At 31.4% G+C, this 17,617-nt stretch overlaps 1 protein-coding gene across 1 annotated transcript in view; it reads right to left on the bottom strand.

The window, feature by feature from the left end:
• The window catches only part of LOC118197686 (F-box/LRR-repeat protein 2), a 114,285-nt gene that overhangs the window by 45,906 nt on the left and 50,762 nt on the right, over window positions 1–17,617 (bottom strand). Inside the window, exons 5-9 of the mRNA XM_035369226.2 lie at window positions 16,659–16,733; window positions 11,634–11,728; window positions 8,049–8,117; window positions 4,816–4,911; window positions 533–659 (exon numbers count right to left, since the gene is read on the bottom strand). Of these exons, the coding sequence (XP_035225117.1) occupies window positions 533–659; window positions 4,816–4,911; window positions 8,049–8,117; window positions 11,634–11,728; window positions 16,659–16,733 (462 nt within the window). The remainder of the gene's footprint in view (window positions 1–532; window positions 660–4,815; window positions 4,912–8,048; window positions 8,118–11,633; window positions 11,729–16,658; window positions 16,734–17,617) is intronic.

The following is a 17,617-nucleotide window of genomic DNA, read 5'->3' as shown; positions in this document are numbered from 1 at the left end:
AGAACTTTGCTTAAAGATTTGAATTTATTATGAACAAAGATACTTAGAGGTATTCTAGCATATGAGAAAAAGGACTGTGTACTACCACTGAGAAAATTCTGCACAACTCTTTCATCACCACATTATGGCAAGTCATGCATCTATACCTGCGAGGGAATTCTTAGCTAAAAAGTATCATCTCTTCTCCATTTAACATACAGCCTCAAAATGGCTTTAGTATGCTTCTTGATTATTCACATTCTTAATAAGAAATTCCCAAGTTCACATGCATTTCTGAAAATATTCAAGGCTGTTATTTCTTAGATGAATAGATGGTTCATTTAACATCAATTAATCTTCACAGATTTCTTTAAAAAAACAGAAAATATTCAAGGTTGTTATTTCTTAGATGAATAGATGGTTCATGTAACATCAATTAATCTTCACAGATTTCTTTAAAAAAACAATTTCACGTAAATGTTTCATTAGGGAAATATTATCATTATTATATACATATGAAAATGGCCATATATAATAACTAGAATTCACATACCAGGGAGCAACCTTTACAGATAAAAACTTTAAGCCTTCCACATCCCCTAGCTAAGGCTTCTACACCACTCATGGACACTTGGTCGCACCAAGATATATTGATGTGCTCCATATTTGGACATCCTTCCCTACAAAACCAAAAGAAAAGTCTACATATCAATAGCAAGCAATTATTATTACTATTAATAAAATGACCATTCTCCAAACACTGTTTAAGAATCCTTATAAGAGGAAGTTTATTTCATTTAAATTTTCATTCTACTCAAACAAAAACTGAAACTGTTTGACCACAGTTGAATGTTCAGTATACCATCACACTATGTATTTTATCCAAATATCTCACATAGCAGATGTGAAAGGATTTTTGTCAAAATATTTATACTAAAAAAGATTCAGCAATTATAATGCAGTCAATTATAAAATGTTTTAATTTGTCTCTCTTTACAACTATCAAGGGTGAGTCTAAATTGCATTAACAAAAATAAGAGGAGTGATAGTACCTATCCAGATGAGCCATAATTACCACGAAGCACAGGGTTTCATTCTACTCTCAGAGACAGAAAAGACTAAAATTAGAATTCCAACATGAATTTGTAACAGTATAGGAAAAGCAAATGAACGGTACCAAAAATTGCACAATCTGATTTATTGGTCAAAAACTCAAAGTAAGTGCTCAAACTTGTGGCCACGTGTGCTGTTGCACAGTTTACATTGGTAATGAATGGGTGGCACACCCTAAAGATTTCTGGTGTTATGTTAATTTTGTCTGCGACAACAACTTCAGCTGAGTCCACAGGTGTCTCATACGTTAAAAATTTCATATGCCCCCAGAAGAAAATATCCTGTGGGTTGAGGTCTGGTGAGCAAGGGGGGTAAGCCACAGGTCTATCAGATCCGATCCATCATGCAGGATATGTGGCGATCAAGAAGTGCCAAACTATGCTAGAAAAGTGTGCTGATGCTACATCATGCATAAACCACATGTCTCGCTGGATGGGGAGTGGAACAGACTGCAATAAACTGGGATGCACTTGTTCCAAGACAATTCAGTATGTTGCGCTGGACAAACAGTCTGGTAAGACGTAAGGGCCTTAATCTCAATCATCAAGAACATCTACCCCTATGTTGACAGAAAAATTCTCCTGTTGTTTATGAGGGGTTGTGCAGTGGGGATTGCTGTCAGACCAAACATGCTGATTGCGCAGACTGAAAATGCCTTCTTTGCTAAATGCTATCGCTAAATAATACTTATGAAGGAAAATGTGGATTGTTATTCCTCCTCCCGAGCATCCACTGCACAAAGTCTGCCCGGTGAAGATAATCATTTTGGTGTAAAATTGTACCTTTTGCACATAGTAGGGTTGTATAGCTCCTCATGTAAAATGTGCTAAACCACTTTCTCAGAAATACCCATTTTGTATGCCGCTGCTCGCATACTTGTGGGAGGAGCTGCTGTAATTTTCACCAGGATTCACTCTTCCACTTCTGGCATTCATACATTTCATGAATGTCTTGCATTACTGTTTGAGATGGCAAATGTACCAGTTTCTTATAGTCATTGATCAACAATGCTGAAGGCAGGATGACTTAAAATATGTTATGTTGGAAGCTGCTGCTCATACAATCTTTGTGCTTCGCGTCCATTCCTTTTTTACTTTACCATATGTGAGGTGCATAATCTGTCAATTCCTCATATGTGTACTCTGCCATTGCCTTCAAGAAATGTTTTGGCTTATATTATATCAAGGTAATACTTTAAGCATTTAATGTTGTGACATTTTTAAAGGACAATGTTTGATATGATTGGCTTTCTATGGAACATGCTAAGAGCAAATTATGCTGCTTCTTCTCACTTGAAATTTGGATACGATTTAGTTTGCTTTGCTGCACATAAGGGCTATGCAGATCAGAAGTGGGTCCCGAACCACTACAAATATCCATGCTTACACTGGAATTCAAACCTAGAACCGCTGGACTGGATGCCAGTATGCTAATGACCTGGTCATTTTGCTTAGGAGATATGTTACGTAGGTAGGTACATAATGACATCAGAGGTGATGACTTGTTTATGCCTGAAATATTTCGACTTTACTCTTTTTTGCCTCTCTGAGTGGAATGCGACCCTATACTCCATGGTAATTATTGCTCATCTGGATGGGTACTATGAGCCCTCTTATTTTGTAAAAACAATTTAGATGCACCCTGTAGAGCTTATTCAAAACTTACCAACCACAGCTTATTTATTCAACTTCATAGATTATGCAGCTTTACTCATGAGCACATTTCTAAATTTAAAAGTAAAAAACTAAAGCAATGAATCACAGATTTAGATGCATTATTTCATAGCTATAGCAAAGCAACTAAAGTTATTTTACTGCACAATATTTACTTCCATAGTTCTTGGAAGCATTCTATCAAAATAATTTTGTTGTATCATTATCAATAACCTTTAAAACAGCTCAAAGAAAGTAGATTTAACTTTCCTTTCTCTTTGCTCAATTAGATCAGATCTAAAAATTGATTCCCCTGCTTATGTTTATAACATTATTTCAGCTTCTGAAAATAACTATCATTTTATGTTGCATTGTATCAAAATTTAAAAAACATAAATTTAATGTTATATGGTTTCTGTTGCAAAATAGAGTTAATGTTCTGCAGTCCTTGCTAGACAAATAGCGAGTTATCGCTCCATCTTAAACAATACATAAAACACAGAAGGTTAAAATATACAGATTAAACTTCTTCACTCATGGATATTTAAATTAACAAAGCAGACAAAATTCAAACGTAGCCTAAGATTACATATAGAATAGACTAGAGTATGCTGACTCAGATATTTTACAAATGCATATTTAAACATCAGCTAGTGAGATGTTAAAGACTGATTTTAACTTTTAAGGAGAGCTGCAATGAAGACTAGCAAAATGGAGTTACCAAAAGTTCTAATCTGAAGATTCAAAAACCTAATTTGCATTTTGGTGAGGAATAGAAAAAGGAGAAGTTATAGTAAATACTTCAATCATTATAATTCGTTAATTAACATATAACACATAACTTTACAGTGTTAATAATCTTTTTGTGCTGACTGTCATACATACATGCCAGCAATAAACACACTCATTTCCCAGCCAACATGCTGACATGCCCAAGCCATTTCTTGTTCACCACTGACCGTTACACATTTGTGCCAGAGTCCTGGAATATTTTAAAGAACATTAGATGGTGTCCAGTGTCCCTTCCTTTTGTATTGAATATAGTTTTAGAATTCTGATCTTCAATTTGATCACAATTCTACGTAACGTTTGAGTCAGTTGTCTACCGAGGGGGGGGGAGCATAATGGAAACAAACAGTCATCTCTTTAACTCCCCAAGTGATATAAGCATTTGCGTTTCTGTTATCCCTTCAAATCTTTTTTTTCCTTCTTTTTGGTACTATGTAGGGTCTTTAATGGTTAGTATGTGGGGTTCTATTACATTTGCATTGCTTTTATTGATTATATTTAGTGCACTTTCCTTTTATTTCAGAAAGCCTTGACTTAGTTTATTATGGCGAGCAACTGTTATTTATCAAAAGGATATACTCGCATGGTAAATTAGCCAATTAGTGACATGAAAGAGAGTGATGATTCATTTTCTAAAGAGTTAGAGAGCAATCAATATCTCTAGTGATTCTCATATGGACATTCTGTCAAGGACTGAGCTCACTGAGTGTGTACCTTCCAGTTCACGTGAAATATTTTGTTACTTCTTCTTGCAAACAGTCTTTCTTGTACTTTTAAAATTAATTTAAAAGTTCATTAATGCATTTTATAAGTTAAATAATTTGAATAGCGCTTTTTAAAATTATTTCTCAAAAGTCTGCAATTTTTATATATATTCACGTAAAGGGAAAAGATTACTAAATACTAATTTTATCATATGTGATAGCTTCTTAAGTAATAATCTAAAATAGTAACAAAAATTATGACATTAGGATGTAAACCTTTTTCTTCTGATTTTTTTCTTGAAAGTTAAATTTAGCGGAAGCAAAGCCCCCATCCTGTGAGACATTTCTTTCGACTTCTATCGGTCCCGAAGGAGCATCTTAAATAAAGGCATCCCATCTCAAAAGGGTTAATCAATAGTGCCAATAAATAAATTTGTTTTGATGAATGAATAGTATATTCTTTAAATAAATGGAAATTAATGTTATAGATATCTATTATGGTGAACAAGTATCTATCACTGCACAACATACATTCTACCTAAAAAAGGCTCTACAAAATAAGAATAACCTTTACTTACCCAATGGCTTTCAAAGATAAATCTGTCATTTGAGAACATGATCCTATATCTAAATGAAGTAATTTGGGACAGAACTTACTAAGATTCTGACATGTGCTGGAATAGAAATTGAAAAATTAAGGAAATTATTAGCATAGTTAAGTAATAAATGAAATGAAGTTTTCAATAACTTTGAGAATCATAAAAAATAAAACAAAAATATTTGTTCGAAAATTATTACTTAATGAAATGCAAGCACAAAATAAATTTATATAACTTGTTCAGTTCCAAAACACATATATCTGGTATTAAAGTATGTAGAACTGCTTAAAAAAAAAAAAAGTAGGGTACAAAAGCAGTTTATGATGAAAACAATTTTAACTTTCGTACTTTTAACATGTAACTCAAATTAAAAAAAAAGAATTAGATGTATTTAGATACCTCATAATTACCGTAATTTCCGGAAGAAATGCCGCTGCTTTTACGTGTTTAAAACTTAAATTTTCAGCGGGTGCGGCGTTTGGGTGCACTAAAAATAAAATATTTCCTATTATGGTCATTGTACATAGTTTGGATGGCCTTCACATTGTACATAGACTGGTGCTGTTCCCACACAAAAGACCACTCAGTTACTTTTTGCAAATGTTATTTTGTTTACATTCTTCCCTTGAAGGGACCTACATGTCTTATTCACCCTATACCAGATCTCAGAACAATAACGCGTATTTCCCCTTCAGCATGAATAGATTTTTCTTGGCATTCTGCCAGATACAGATCCTATCAGTTTGGGTACAAGTACTTGTTTGACAGTTTTTTTTAAGTAAGAAGGGAGCGGAAAATTTTTGAAAATGGCACCTAAATGGCACAGAAGCTATACTGCTGATTTTAAGCTTAATGTAATTTCACGTGCTGAACAAATTGGAAATAGAGCAGCAGCTCCAGAGTTTGAAGTGGACGAGTATGTATTCAATGTTGGAGAACTGAAAAAGAACTTCTTAAAAATATGCCACAACAGAAATGAGCAAAAAGAAGTGGTACTGTAAGGTGGCCGAATCTAGAGGATGACTTTGCAAACTGGATAAAGGAGCAACAAGAAAAGGGAATGGCAATTTCAACTGTAAAAATTCGCTTACAAGCAAAATTTACAGCAAAACAAATGAACATAAATGATTTTGAAGGAGGGCCTTGCCAGTGCAGCAGATTTATGAAAAGAAAAAATATTTCTGTTCGTACTAGAACAACAGTCGGGCAACAATTACCAATGGACTGGCAGGATAAAAAGGCATCTTTTCTAAAATATGTTACAGATATTATTGACAAAAAAAAAAAAAAAAAATCTTCGGTCACAAATAATAAATATGGATGAAACGCCATTAGCTTTCGACTCTCCTGAAAACAGAACTGTTAATGAAACTGGTGCATAAACTGTATCTGTGCTTACGACGGGGCATGAAAGACCGCCATTTACATGTGTGTTAGCTTGTGCCGCAAATGGTGACAAGCTAAAGCCAATGACCATTTTTAAACCAAAGACTATTCCGAAGGGAGATTTTTCTGATGACATAATTATTTGTGCAAATGAGAACGGCAGGATGTACGAAACAATCATGCATGAGTGGCAACAAAAAGTTTGGCAGTGTCATAAGGGATCTTTTTTCCAACCAAAAGAGTTATTGAGAATGGATTCCATGCGTGCTCATTTACTTGAGTCAGTGAAAACCAGATGTCAAAAATTGTCTACGAACGTAGCAATAATTCCTGGTGGTTTGACAAAAATCTTACAACCATTAGATTTGTCAGGTAATAAATCCTTCAAAGCTGAAGTCCGAAAGTGGTGGGAGTGTTGGATGAGTGAATGATTGCATATGTATACCAAAAGCGGTAAAATGTGTGGAGCATCTTATGAAGACGCTGCAAAGTGGGTAGGAAGTGCATGGAAAATAGGTAAAAACATTGTCAATAATAGCAGGGTTCATAGAAGCTTAAATTATATCCTTAGATAAAGAGACTGTAAACCAAGAGGATGAATGTGATGATCTGGAAGACTTAGATCAAGATTTATTAAATCTTTTTAATTCAGATAGTAAAGAATCAGATTTTGATGGCTTCATATGATGCATAGTTTGCTGTAATTCCTTTTGTAAGTAAAATTTAAAATTTCCTTTTGTCATCCAAATTTAATATTTCATTGTTGCAACAATTTTTATAATATAGTCTGAGTATTTCAAATATGGACTTCTTTAGTCGGTAAATATAAGTATATACGTGAACGTAAATATATTTTTAACATTTCTTACCTTTAATTTTTTTTGACTTATGGTTTCATATCATGCATTTTTAACTGATATGTCACTTAGGTTGAGATTTTGCATTTATACGGCCCATGACGATGTCATGCGCAACTCAATCTATTGCGATGTTTATGCTAATGCCTTGTTTCTGTGTAATTTTTATTTTTTCCCACCATTTTTCTCAAGTGCGGCGTTTATGCTGATGCGGCCTTTCTTCCGGAAATTACGGTACTAGTAACTTCTCTCACTAACTATACTTTTTACGTACAAAATTTCAACATTCTCAGGCTACTCATTTATGAGTTATGCAAAATACGTACGTACATACATACGTATGCACAGATGCACTGAAAAATTCTCTTCAGAATTCTTTTAAAATTAGTTTTATAATTTTTTTGGGGGAAAAAGGTCCTTTATTCTGTTTTTGCTTGTGGATGTGACACAAAAACACCATTAAATTGTATTGGATAGTGGTCAAAATTGGTATTTTTGTTGAAATATGATACCCAAAATTTTCACAATTACAATACTTCCTTTTTACTTCGTACAAGGAAGTAAAAAGGAAATTTTAAACAAGTGAACAAAATTTGCAATTAAATAATTTATTACAGCAAAGAACACATTTTGCAGCGGTACTGAAAACTGTCTCTCTTAAAAAAATTAGCTCATACTTAAATCATATACATGACTGAATCACTAACAAAATACTTCATACAGTAAATATATATAATAAATGTATAATTATTCATTATAATAGTAAAGAAGAAATTATCTTCCTTAATTATTAATTAGCAAAATGAAAATATTTTGAAATGATATTGCCATAAATACATTTTACTTTCAGAAGGATAACTATACCTTGTATAAAATTTTCTGCTTAATAATTATTATTTGCAAAAGTAATAAAAAATACGTTGTTGCACAGATAAGAAGTAAAACTATAATTAAGGAACTATTACATACCTGTCAGTGAGTTTCTTGCAGTCATTTAAATTCAATTCTTCTATGTGGTTACAATTCTGAGCAAAAGTTCTGAAGAAAAGAAGAACAGCAATATTACCATCACGAAAAGATTACGGAAGGAAAAAAAATACTATACATCTTAAAAGATATGCATTTTTAAATTAACACTAATTTAAAAATTAAAAAATAAAGTACAATAATATCTTCAAGAAATACTAGATTTTATAACATGTAATGTTGCAACCACTTCATCCCTAGGTCGCAGTTCAATTGGGTGGCAAATTATGAAAGATGGCTTGGACAATAAAGTTTTATTATCTTTTTAAGCACATTATTTGTAGGGCCACAGCCAATGCCATGAGCTTTGACGGCACTTTTCCGTTTTGCCGGCGCAGGCGATAAAATCGCCGGTAAATGTACAATTGATGCCAAACAGATTATCCTCGCTGGTAACCTTTTACACCTCGTTTTCAAAACAATTCGCAGCCATTTCTTATCATATTGATTGTTTCTTTCAATACTGGCATACAATTACATAGAATTTTTACCAGATAGTTCAATTTTATGCCATAAGACCATTCGCGGTAATTAAGTCAAATAGGTTGCAATCATACAGCTCACCTGAAAATACAGAAAAGGCAAGGTCAAAGGTTAAATTCATCAATTCTAATGAGTATGCACTAGCGAAGTAAAGCACTGCGGTTTTACATAATTGCTAAGTAAGCTATTCTTACAAATTGAAATAATTCTTGCACTTAAACTTGTATTCCTAATTAAGATTTAACGTCAAATTAATGTGGATAATTAGCGAGAAAATTAAATTTTTGTAGTGCAGTTTACGTGAGAAGCATAGTAAATTCTTATATTAATGTCTTTTTACAAATTTATTGTGTTTATTTTTTGGCTTTTTAAACAACTTTAAATGATATTAAAATGAAAAAAATACTAAATTCTTAGAATTAACATTTGTTAACATTTTTTATGTGTATACTGTATGTTGTCGCCAATAAAGTCTCCTTGTCAAGATTTGCGCCAGCGAAACGAAAAAGTACCGCTATGACTTTTAAAATGCAATGAATTATAAGTCATGACTATTTCCTTTATGAATAAGAGAAGAAACTAATTCAAGAGTAGCAATAATGATGTCACTATCGAATAGCATCATGTAAAGCATTTAACAAGGTTACTATAAAGAAATTAGTTTTGAAAGTTTAAACCTGAAGATCTAAACCTAAACCAACAGTATGAAAGATTAGGATGAAATTATAAAGATGTCAGCACATTTGGTGGCCACTGTTTGCCAATTCAGATACTTTAAAAAAGTGCCTTTATGGAAATCTCTAATAAAATGTTTTTATGATTTCTTTGGTGGTACAATTTTTATTATGGTAGTACAATAATTGAGACAGATCATTAATAATAATAACAATAGAACAGAATAAAAATTATTTTGTTTTTGGTTGCTATGGTTTACCAGACTGGCAGCGTTGAGTTGTAGTACGCAAGTCACCACAATTTCTAATAAAGTGCCTTCATGAAGATAAACTTCAACTTTATAAAAGTAACTGCAGATCTGGATTACTACTATGATTTGTACTTAGTGTGATCATACACATTTATGGAACTGAATTTTAGTTTGTTTCTATGACTAAAATGGCAAATAGAAATCTTACTTATATAAATACGCTGACAAGTTTTTAAGGATTATTTGTTTTTTCCGGTATAAACACTAATCATCATTCAAACACATTTAAGTTGAGACATCTTTGCAAAGTTTTTTGCCTTTATTAAAAATGATCAACTTACATATGGTGTGTTGGCAACTTTACACCACAGCACTGTCACACTGCAGCCTTCACTGATCAATATGAATACGAATCAATGTAGTTGAAAGCCACAGTGGAGGGCGAAAACCTGTCACTCAATGATTTAAAAATTAACAGTATAATTAAATGTAAGCCTAACAATTTATTTATGAGGATGAAAATGCTACCATAATGATTTCTTAAGACTTAAATACACGGAATAAGAGATACATTTTATCACAATAAAATAAACGCCTTTCTGGACTTTTCATTCATCTAAAAAAAAAAAAAAAAAATCCACACAACAGTACCAAGCAATGCTAACTATTGTATGGATTGGTATATATGAACCTACTAAAAGTCTTTACTAAAGCCAAAGACTATGATTACTGGTTATTTCCTTACACCATGAACACAAAGCAGCAAATACATGCTTGCAGGATAAACATCAGAAAGTGGAAGTTGTAGAACTGTGGTTATAAGTAATACAACAGTTATGATTAAATTTACACACATAACATTTCCCTCTTTCTTTTGAAAACTTAAAAAAAAAAAAAAAAGCAATAAATGGTAAACAAAGATACAGATGTAAAATTTTAAAAATTTATTATCACATAATTAAAACAATGAAACAAAGGACAATATATAAATCAGTCATTAAACTGCTGCTGAGGTTTTATCACTTTACCAGTGCATGCCATGTAAGTACCAGCCACAGAAGGATTAAGATGAGCAGTATTTCTAGATGGACTGGAAATGCGAGTAAACATGTACTATTTATTAAGCAGGTTGAAAATAAATCTACTGATGTTCTTGTGTTGACAGTTGAGCATTTAAAATGTTGAATGTGTTCTAATTCACTTTTTCTACCATTCTCTGTTGTAAATATGTGAAGTTGTGGTCCTACAGTATGTGGCTATCTGCCCTTACTTCACTTCTGCTGAATCCAGAAGGAAACAGTTATCCAAGATACAGTAGCAGACAAGAATGGTGGTTATAATTATGCAGGCACTGTTGTCTATATTCCAAATGCTTTTGTATAGTGAGCAGTATGTTGAACATCCACCAGTTTCTCGGCATAACTTGCCAAATATCTACTGTTGTGGAAGAACACTGCCAACACTGTTTTTTCGAAAGAGGAATATTTTCTCAGGTCCACCTCTTAAGTTGTTAAATTAAATGTAGAAAACATGCTTCTTTCACAAAACTGTTCCACTTAATGGTTTTATTTTTGCATATGTCAGCTCAGCCCAATACTAAATAAAGCTCAAATTATATTCTGGAATAATGAAACAGTCATTCTTTTATTTTACTTGCAACTTTACTTATTGCACAACTACATGTTTTCGTTGACATACTGTTTCATTTTATCATTTTAACATATCTGAGCATGAAATAAAATTTCTTGGAAGATGATATACCAACTTTCTCACTTCTCGATAAAACAAAAATTAATTAATATTATTGGCAATAAAGGACAAAAAAATATAATACAATACAATAACACACAGCTTGCTCGAAATATTTTTTCATGATGGGCAGACTATAAATGACAGTCATTTGGACTGCCCAGCCATTTGGCAAAAATTTGTGACATACACTGACAATTTATACTGGGGCCATATTAATAAGGGAATAACTGAACATTTACTATTAAGTCAATGCAAAATAAAATTGTAGTATTCCATCAAACTAACCTTAAAACAACAGCAAGTTTTAACTATAACATTAGTTGAAAAAGATAAGAATAGAGAAGTATCAGAGGGAAAAAAATTCATACTTGAGGGCTGCATCTTCAACACTTTGGCAGCCTCTTAAACTTAATTTTTTTAGGAATCCACCACACCTCTTTGAGATATTTTCTACTACATCACCCTAAAAAGAAACAGAGGAAAAAAAAATTTTTTTTTTTAAATATTGTACAAAAAATTCATATTACAAAAAACTAATATATAAACAAAATATGATGGCTATTTTAAGAATAATTGACGACCTCTCAAAATTAACTATTCTAGATTTTAAGTTCGCCTCTCTAAATTTATCTGTTCTCCCAAATTCAAAATCTTTCCATGTTACATAACAACCCAGAATTAGCCAATAACACAGTAGCTGTAATTACACATCAGACTTGGTATAAATACTCTTGGCATAATTTATACATGATTCCATTCCTTAGCAAAGAACTCTGCCCTGCTTATGCTGTCCTATTCAAAATGCTTACGTTATACTTTTAAAAGCCGTGCACATGGAAATAATTGTGTTCTCACTATGATTAAAAAACTTCTTGCCTACAAAAGAACGATTATTGATATGTGCGAAAATAAAGACTGGCGATTTGTAAATGAACCAGTTTCATCATCTTCATCTGTACGCATTCAGCCCTCAGGCATGATGGATATCCAAAGCTGTTAAAAGTTCCAGTGTTTTCTTCTACACATTAAATTATGACATATATATATGTTTAAAAAAAAATCTGAAGGCTTTCAGATTTTATATTACGCCCAAAGGAGCATTTCGTTAACGTTTTGTGTGTTACCTTTATTTATTAAATATCATGTTCTTCGCACCTACACCACATAAAATTCTATTCAACAGCAATATCACAAAATATTTAGAAACAGCATACAGTACAAAGTCCGTAATCCAGACTCGTCGGGACTTCGGCGATTCCGGATTAGGGGTTTTTCCGAATTATAGATCAGCAATTTAAATCTGGTAAGTTGGCATGCAGAAATTATACAATTAAAAATATGAAACCATAATTTATGAAATAAACAGCAATTATGATCTAAAGGGTATCAAATTTTACAAAAAAAAAAAAAAAAAAAAAAAAAAAAAAAAGCTTAACATTTATTTGTATACTTTATTAAACATTTCTTTCAATGCGCAAATGCGTAAAGCATACATTGTTGAAATTAGAAAATTGCAACCAGAAAACTATTTGATGTTTATTCATGATATTTATAATGATGAGGAAATTGATTTAAATCATATCAAAGACGGAGTACATCGAGATGAAATACTACATTTAGTAAGGAATTATAAGACGAATAAAATAAAAACATCTGCCCTGAAGATGAGGATAGTGCTGACAGATCAACTTCCTGTTCATTGCATGCCGCAATGTTCCTCCCACTCCCTCAGCAGGGCAGGAAAGAAATTGATAAAACAGATTTCGGAATGGTTAGAGAAACAAATCATTAAGCCATACTGTTCTGATTATGCAAGTAATATCGTGCTGAGTAGAAAAAATGCGGTTCGTTTAGACTATGCCTGGACTTAAATGACACTTAAAACCTGGTGAATCCCTTTCCGAATATTTAATTGCCATGCATGAAATAGCCAGTCACGGTTCTGTTGAGGATTCATCAATTCTTGATTATGTAATCAATGGGATACCAGATCAGAGTAGTAACAAAATTATTTTGTATGGGTGTAAAACTATTTCTGAATTCAAAGAGAAATTTAAAATTTATGAGAAAATCCGAGTTCGAGATACGAAGTATAAGGGTTATTCAAGTACTAACACACAAAATAAAGCACACGCTATACCTAATAAGACTACAGAACCAAGGTGTTATGACCGTGGAAGTATAGGGCGTGGAATGTATATGCATTCTTTACGCGTATGCGTAAAAAGCATACAAAAAAAGTTTGTGGCTTTGAGGTCCAGACTATAGATCATTCCGGATAATGGACGTCCGGATTACGGACTTTGCACTGTATCTTTAGAATTTTCAATACACAGTCTCATGTACTGGAGATAAAAATGCTTTCTTCTGTACACTGTTGCCATTGTTCGCTTTGAGATCGTTTAGTTTGTTAATAAAAAATTCATGAAAGTTTTACAAAATTTGAAATAGAGAATGAAACAAATTCAAAATTTGGGCTTCCAAGTGCCCATGTTCAGCTGGAGGATTACATTATTTAAAATTTGATGGCTCTAGGTACCGTTGTTTTTTTTTTACAAAGGAAGAAACATTCACACATTCCGATTCTTCATTATTTAGTTTCTTTAAATATAATACACGGTGATATACTTCATGGCAACAGTTTGAAAAGTGAACCAATACAGAAAATGAAATGACACAAAGTGTTATTTAGAAACTAATAGCCCTCTGGGTCTCATGCCTCTTTGGGCTAAAAATTAAAGAAATAATTAAAAACTTAAAACATCAAAATATAAAAATTTCAAACACAATCCCCCTAAAACCTATTATACACAGCCAATGTAAATGATTAAAGCAACATTAAACTTCAGGTAGCATATTTATTACACATAATAATTAAGAAATAGTGCTTTTGGCATATCTGTCCATCCCCCCTTGACAAAATTCAAATTGCGTTTTTCATGTCTCGAAAGCACAACTTAGGATAGGTATTAGATTTATATATAGCATTGTTCTAATATAAGTACTTTGACACAAAATAGGACTTTTCCTGAAATAACATACCAATTTTTTTCATATTTCAATTCCACAACACAAATTATGCCAAACTACCAAGTTTTGTAAAAATCGCACGAGTAGTTTTTGAAAAATTAGCTCTCAAAATTTTAGCTCCTTAATGTTAATTGAGTTAGGTATATATATTAACTAATCTCTATTTTTTTATTAATCGGATTTGATTCTTCCTTTCACATTTCGAAATTCAGGTCCATTCCATATAAAATTCACCCATTTTTTATGATTTATTTTTAAAATTTGTATTTTTAAATAATTTTTATACATTTTTCAAAAAAAAATTGAATTATATAATCTATAAAATTTTTACTATCATCTTAAAGTAGATGTATTTCTAAGCATACCTGCAAAAAATTAGTTTTTATTCAATTATATAAATATATATTGGTGCATTTTGAAATTTGGCATATTTGTTGAAAGTGATAAAACATAAAATGTGGTTTAGACACTTTGCTAAAATTATATGAAAGAAAGAATGATGGAACTTTTTCCCAGCTCATGCACAATGTAAAAAGGTAGGAACAAGGTGCCTTTTTTCTCACTTCGGAATAATGGAAGGGAAAGGAAAATTGGTTGCCATATATTAATAAGTTCACCAAGTGAATTATTCTTGGCACAAACTGAAAATATTGCGCCAAGATAAAGTTTTGAATTTCTCCATAAATTTCGCATCAAATTTTACAACATTTAATAACTAGGCACAATTTTAGTCGTAGAACCGAAATATGGAAAATTGGTATGTTATTTCAGAAAAAGTCTGATTTTGTGTCAAACTACCTATGTTAGAACAATGCTATATATATAAATCTAATATATATCCTAAGTCGCACTTTCGAGGCATGAAAAATGCAATTTGAATTTTGTTAATCGGCCCAGTAGAACGGGAGATACAGAATTGTCCCATTTTTTTTGGCCGCAGCATACTTTTTACCTAGCAATATTCTTCGCACAATATACAAATATTTTGAAATTTTTCAACATTCTGCAGAGCAGTTTACTTCTTTCCATTATATTTACACATTTTACATTTTATTTTGCTTTGACATTAGCAGTAGTGATACTAATTTGAATATCAGTAAATTTATTTCGTTAATTAAAAAAAATCTGCTGACAAATAACAAAATAATTCTCCAGGACTAGTCATTAATATTATTTCTGTAGGGTAATTAATTATATTATTTCTTCTCTTTATACAATGAAATTTGTATTATCTTTTTCCAAGAATAATGAAAGAATTATTCAATTAAGAATTGCTAGAATTGTTCATACAAGACCAACTAGCACATATATGTACGAAATTTCATTATATTAAAACTGTTTTGAACATAGAAATTATGCAAAATTTTCATTTATTTTGTTTAAATCTATCAAATGAACTGAATACAATAAATTCGTTAAAACTTTTATCCTCAAACAATTAGAAATATTGCTGATTAAAGATGGAATTAGTTTATGTTCATTGTGAACACAAAATTAGCCTCAAGTTTTCTACAAATTTGTTTCCAATTAAAAATCTTAACATTTTAAACACCAAGTATATCTAAAACTTACATGATTTTCTTACAAAAATTATACCTTTAAATATTTTGAAATTTTACAGCTTAGTTAGTTTCATAAGTACTTCTCAGTTTTATGGGTGACAAGTGACTAATTGCCAAGCAATATTTCTCATCAAATGATATAACTAACCCAAAACCAAGTCATATGACTAGATCATTTATACCAGAGAGGGTTATAAAATTATTATTATATATTATTCAAAATAATTTGTATTTTTAGAAAAAAAATTAAAGGATATTCCATTTTTATACCTCTGTTAAAATTCTATTACTCTAAAAGGTTTTTTTTTTTTTTTTTTTTATGGAGGGTATGGTACTTGAGCTTGGCAACAATAAGTTTGCCTGGCACTCTGATTGCCAATAAAACTGACAACTACTATTTCATATTTTAAAATTAAATATCAATAAAAAAATCACCACTGAAAATTAACAATAAAAATTCATTCTTCTTATTAATTTTCATAAATACCTCTCAATAAATTAGTTTTCATTTAAGAGCACCAAGTCTCATATAATGTGCCGGGCTACTTTTTAACATTCCATTAATAAAATGACATAAAATGCTTTTAAAAATGTCATCAATAATATCAGCAGAAATATATTTAATATATTTTTAATTATGATACTGGATATAAATAAAATTATTAGTTGTAGATTTGTCTCATTAAATTTTACAATTAAATAAAAAATACATGACAAACAAATAAAAATTATACCTCTATGTCTGTTTACTTAATTTTACAATTAAATAAAAAGTACATGACAAACAAATAAAAATTATACCTCTATATCTGTTTGGAAGTTAAATAAATCAATCCTTTGCCAATTACTTCCATCAAGGGCAAGTATGTTCCATGCCTAATTTTAAAACACAATTTAATTACTAATCATGAATTATTATAACACTTCTATTTAATACATTTTGATTTATTAAAACATTAAGTTAAATCTCTGGATATTTTATTACAAAAATAAACATGAGAGCTTTTTTGTAATACTTAAGAACATAAGCAGCATTACTTTATAAAAATTCACAAAGTTGAAATTGCAAGATTGCCATAAACAGTAAAGTTTCAAAATGTGCCTGATAGCATAGTAGTAACGATATTAAAGCAACATGACAAAAAATCACAGACTAATGTAATTTATAACAAGTGGAAAAAAAAGTTATAGATTTGAATACATGACAGAAGAAAGTTTGCATGTTTCTAGTGAGATTATTCCAGTTTTTATGTGTCAGACCATGAGTGAATGAAGTTTTCTCACTGATTCGGTGAGGAGTGGAGGAGAATAAATACTGCTGCAAGCTATGGGATGACTGACATTTTTTTTAAATAATGAGTTCAGATAAGCAAGAAATAAACATTTAGGGAAAAACTTTTGTGTAAACATATACAGCACAAAAGCAGATGGAAATAACTCAAGGAGAATGCCATTCCTCCTTAGAACACGAAATAAATCCTACGGCTCCTTAAATCCCTCTCCGGCTAAACTCTAACTTATAATTTAGCTAACCACTAAATCTCATAGCTGCTTCACAATTGAACTCTCTAGATCTCTGGCCAGCATTTATACCCTGCAGCACAGGCTGTGGAAACTTCTGGAGGAACTAATCGGACGGATTCAAAATTGCGTTTTTGTGAGTTTTCCAGAAAGTCACCATTGGGAAGAAACTGCCAAATGCAAATTCTAATTGAACTACTTTTACAATTCCAAAGCTACTGCACTTAAATTTTATGCAA

Source organism: Stegodyphus dumicola, chromosome 2 (genome assembly GCF_044657685.1).
Source record: "Stegodyphus dumicola isolate Sdum_Otavi_A_Nest chromosome 2, ASM4465768v1".
Taxonomy (NCBI): domain Eukaryota; kingdom Metazoa; phylum Arthropoda; class Arachnida; order Araneae; family Eresidae; genus Stegodyphus; species Stegodyphus dumicola.
The sequence above is the reverse complement of the archived record's forward strand: the minus strand, read 5'-3'. Positions and strand labels throughout refer to the sequence as shown.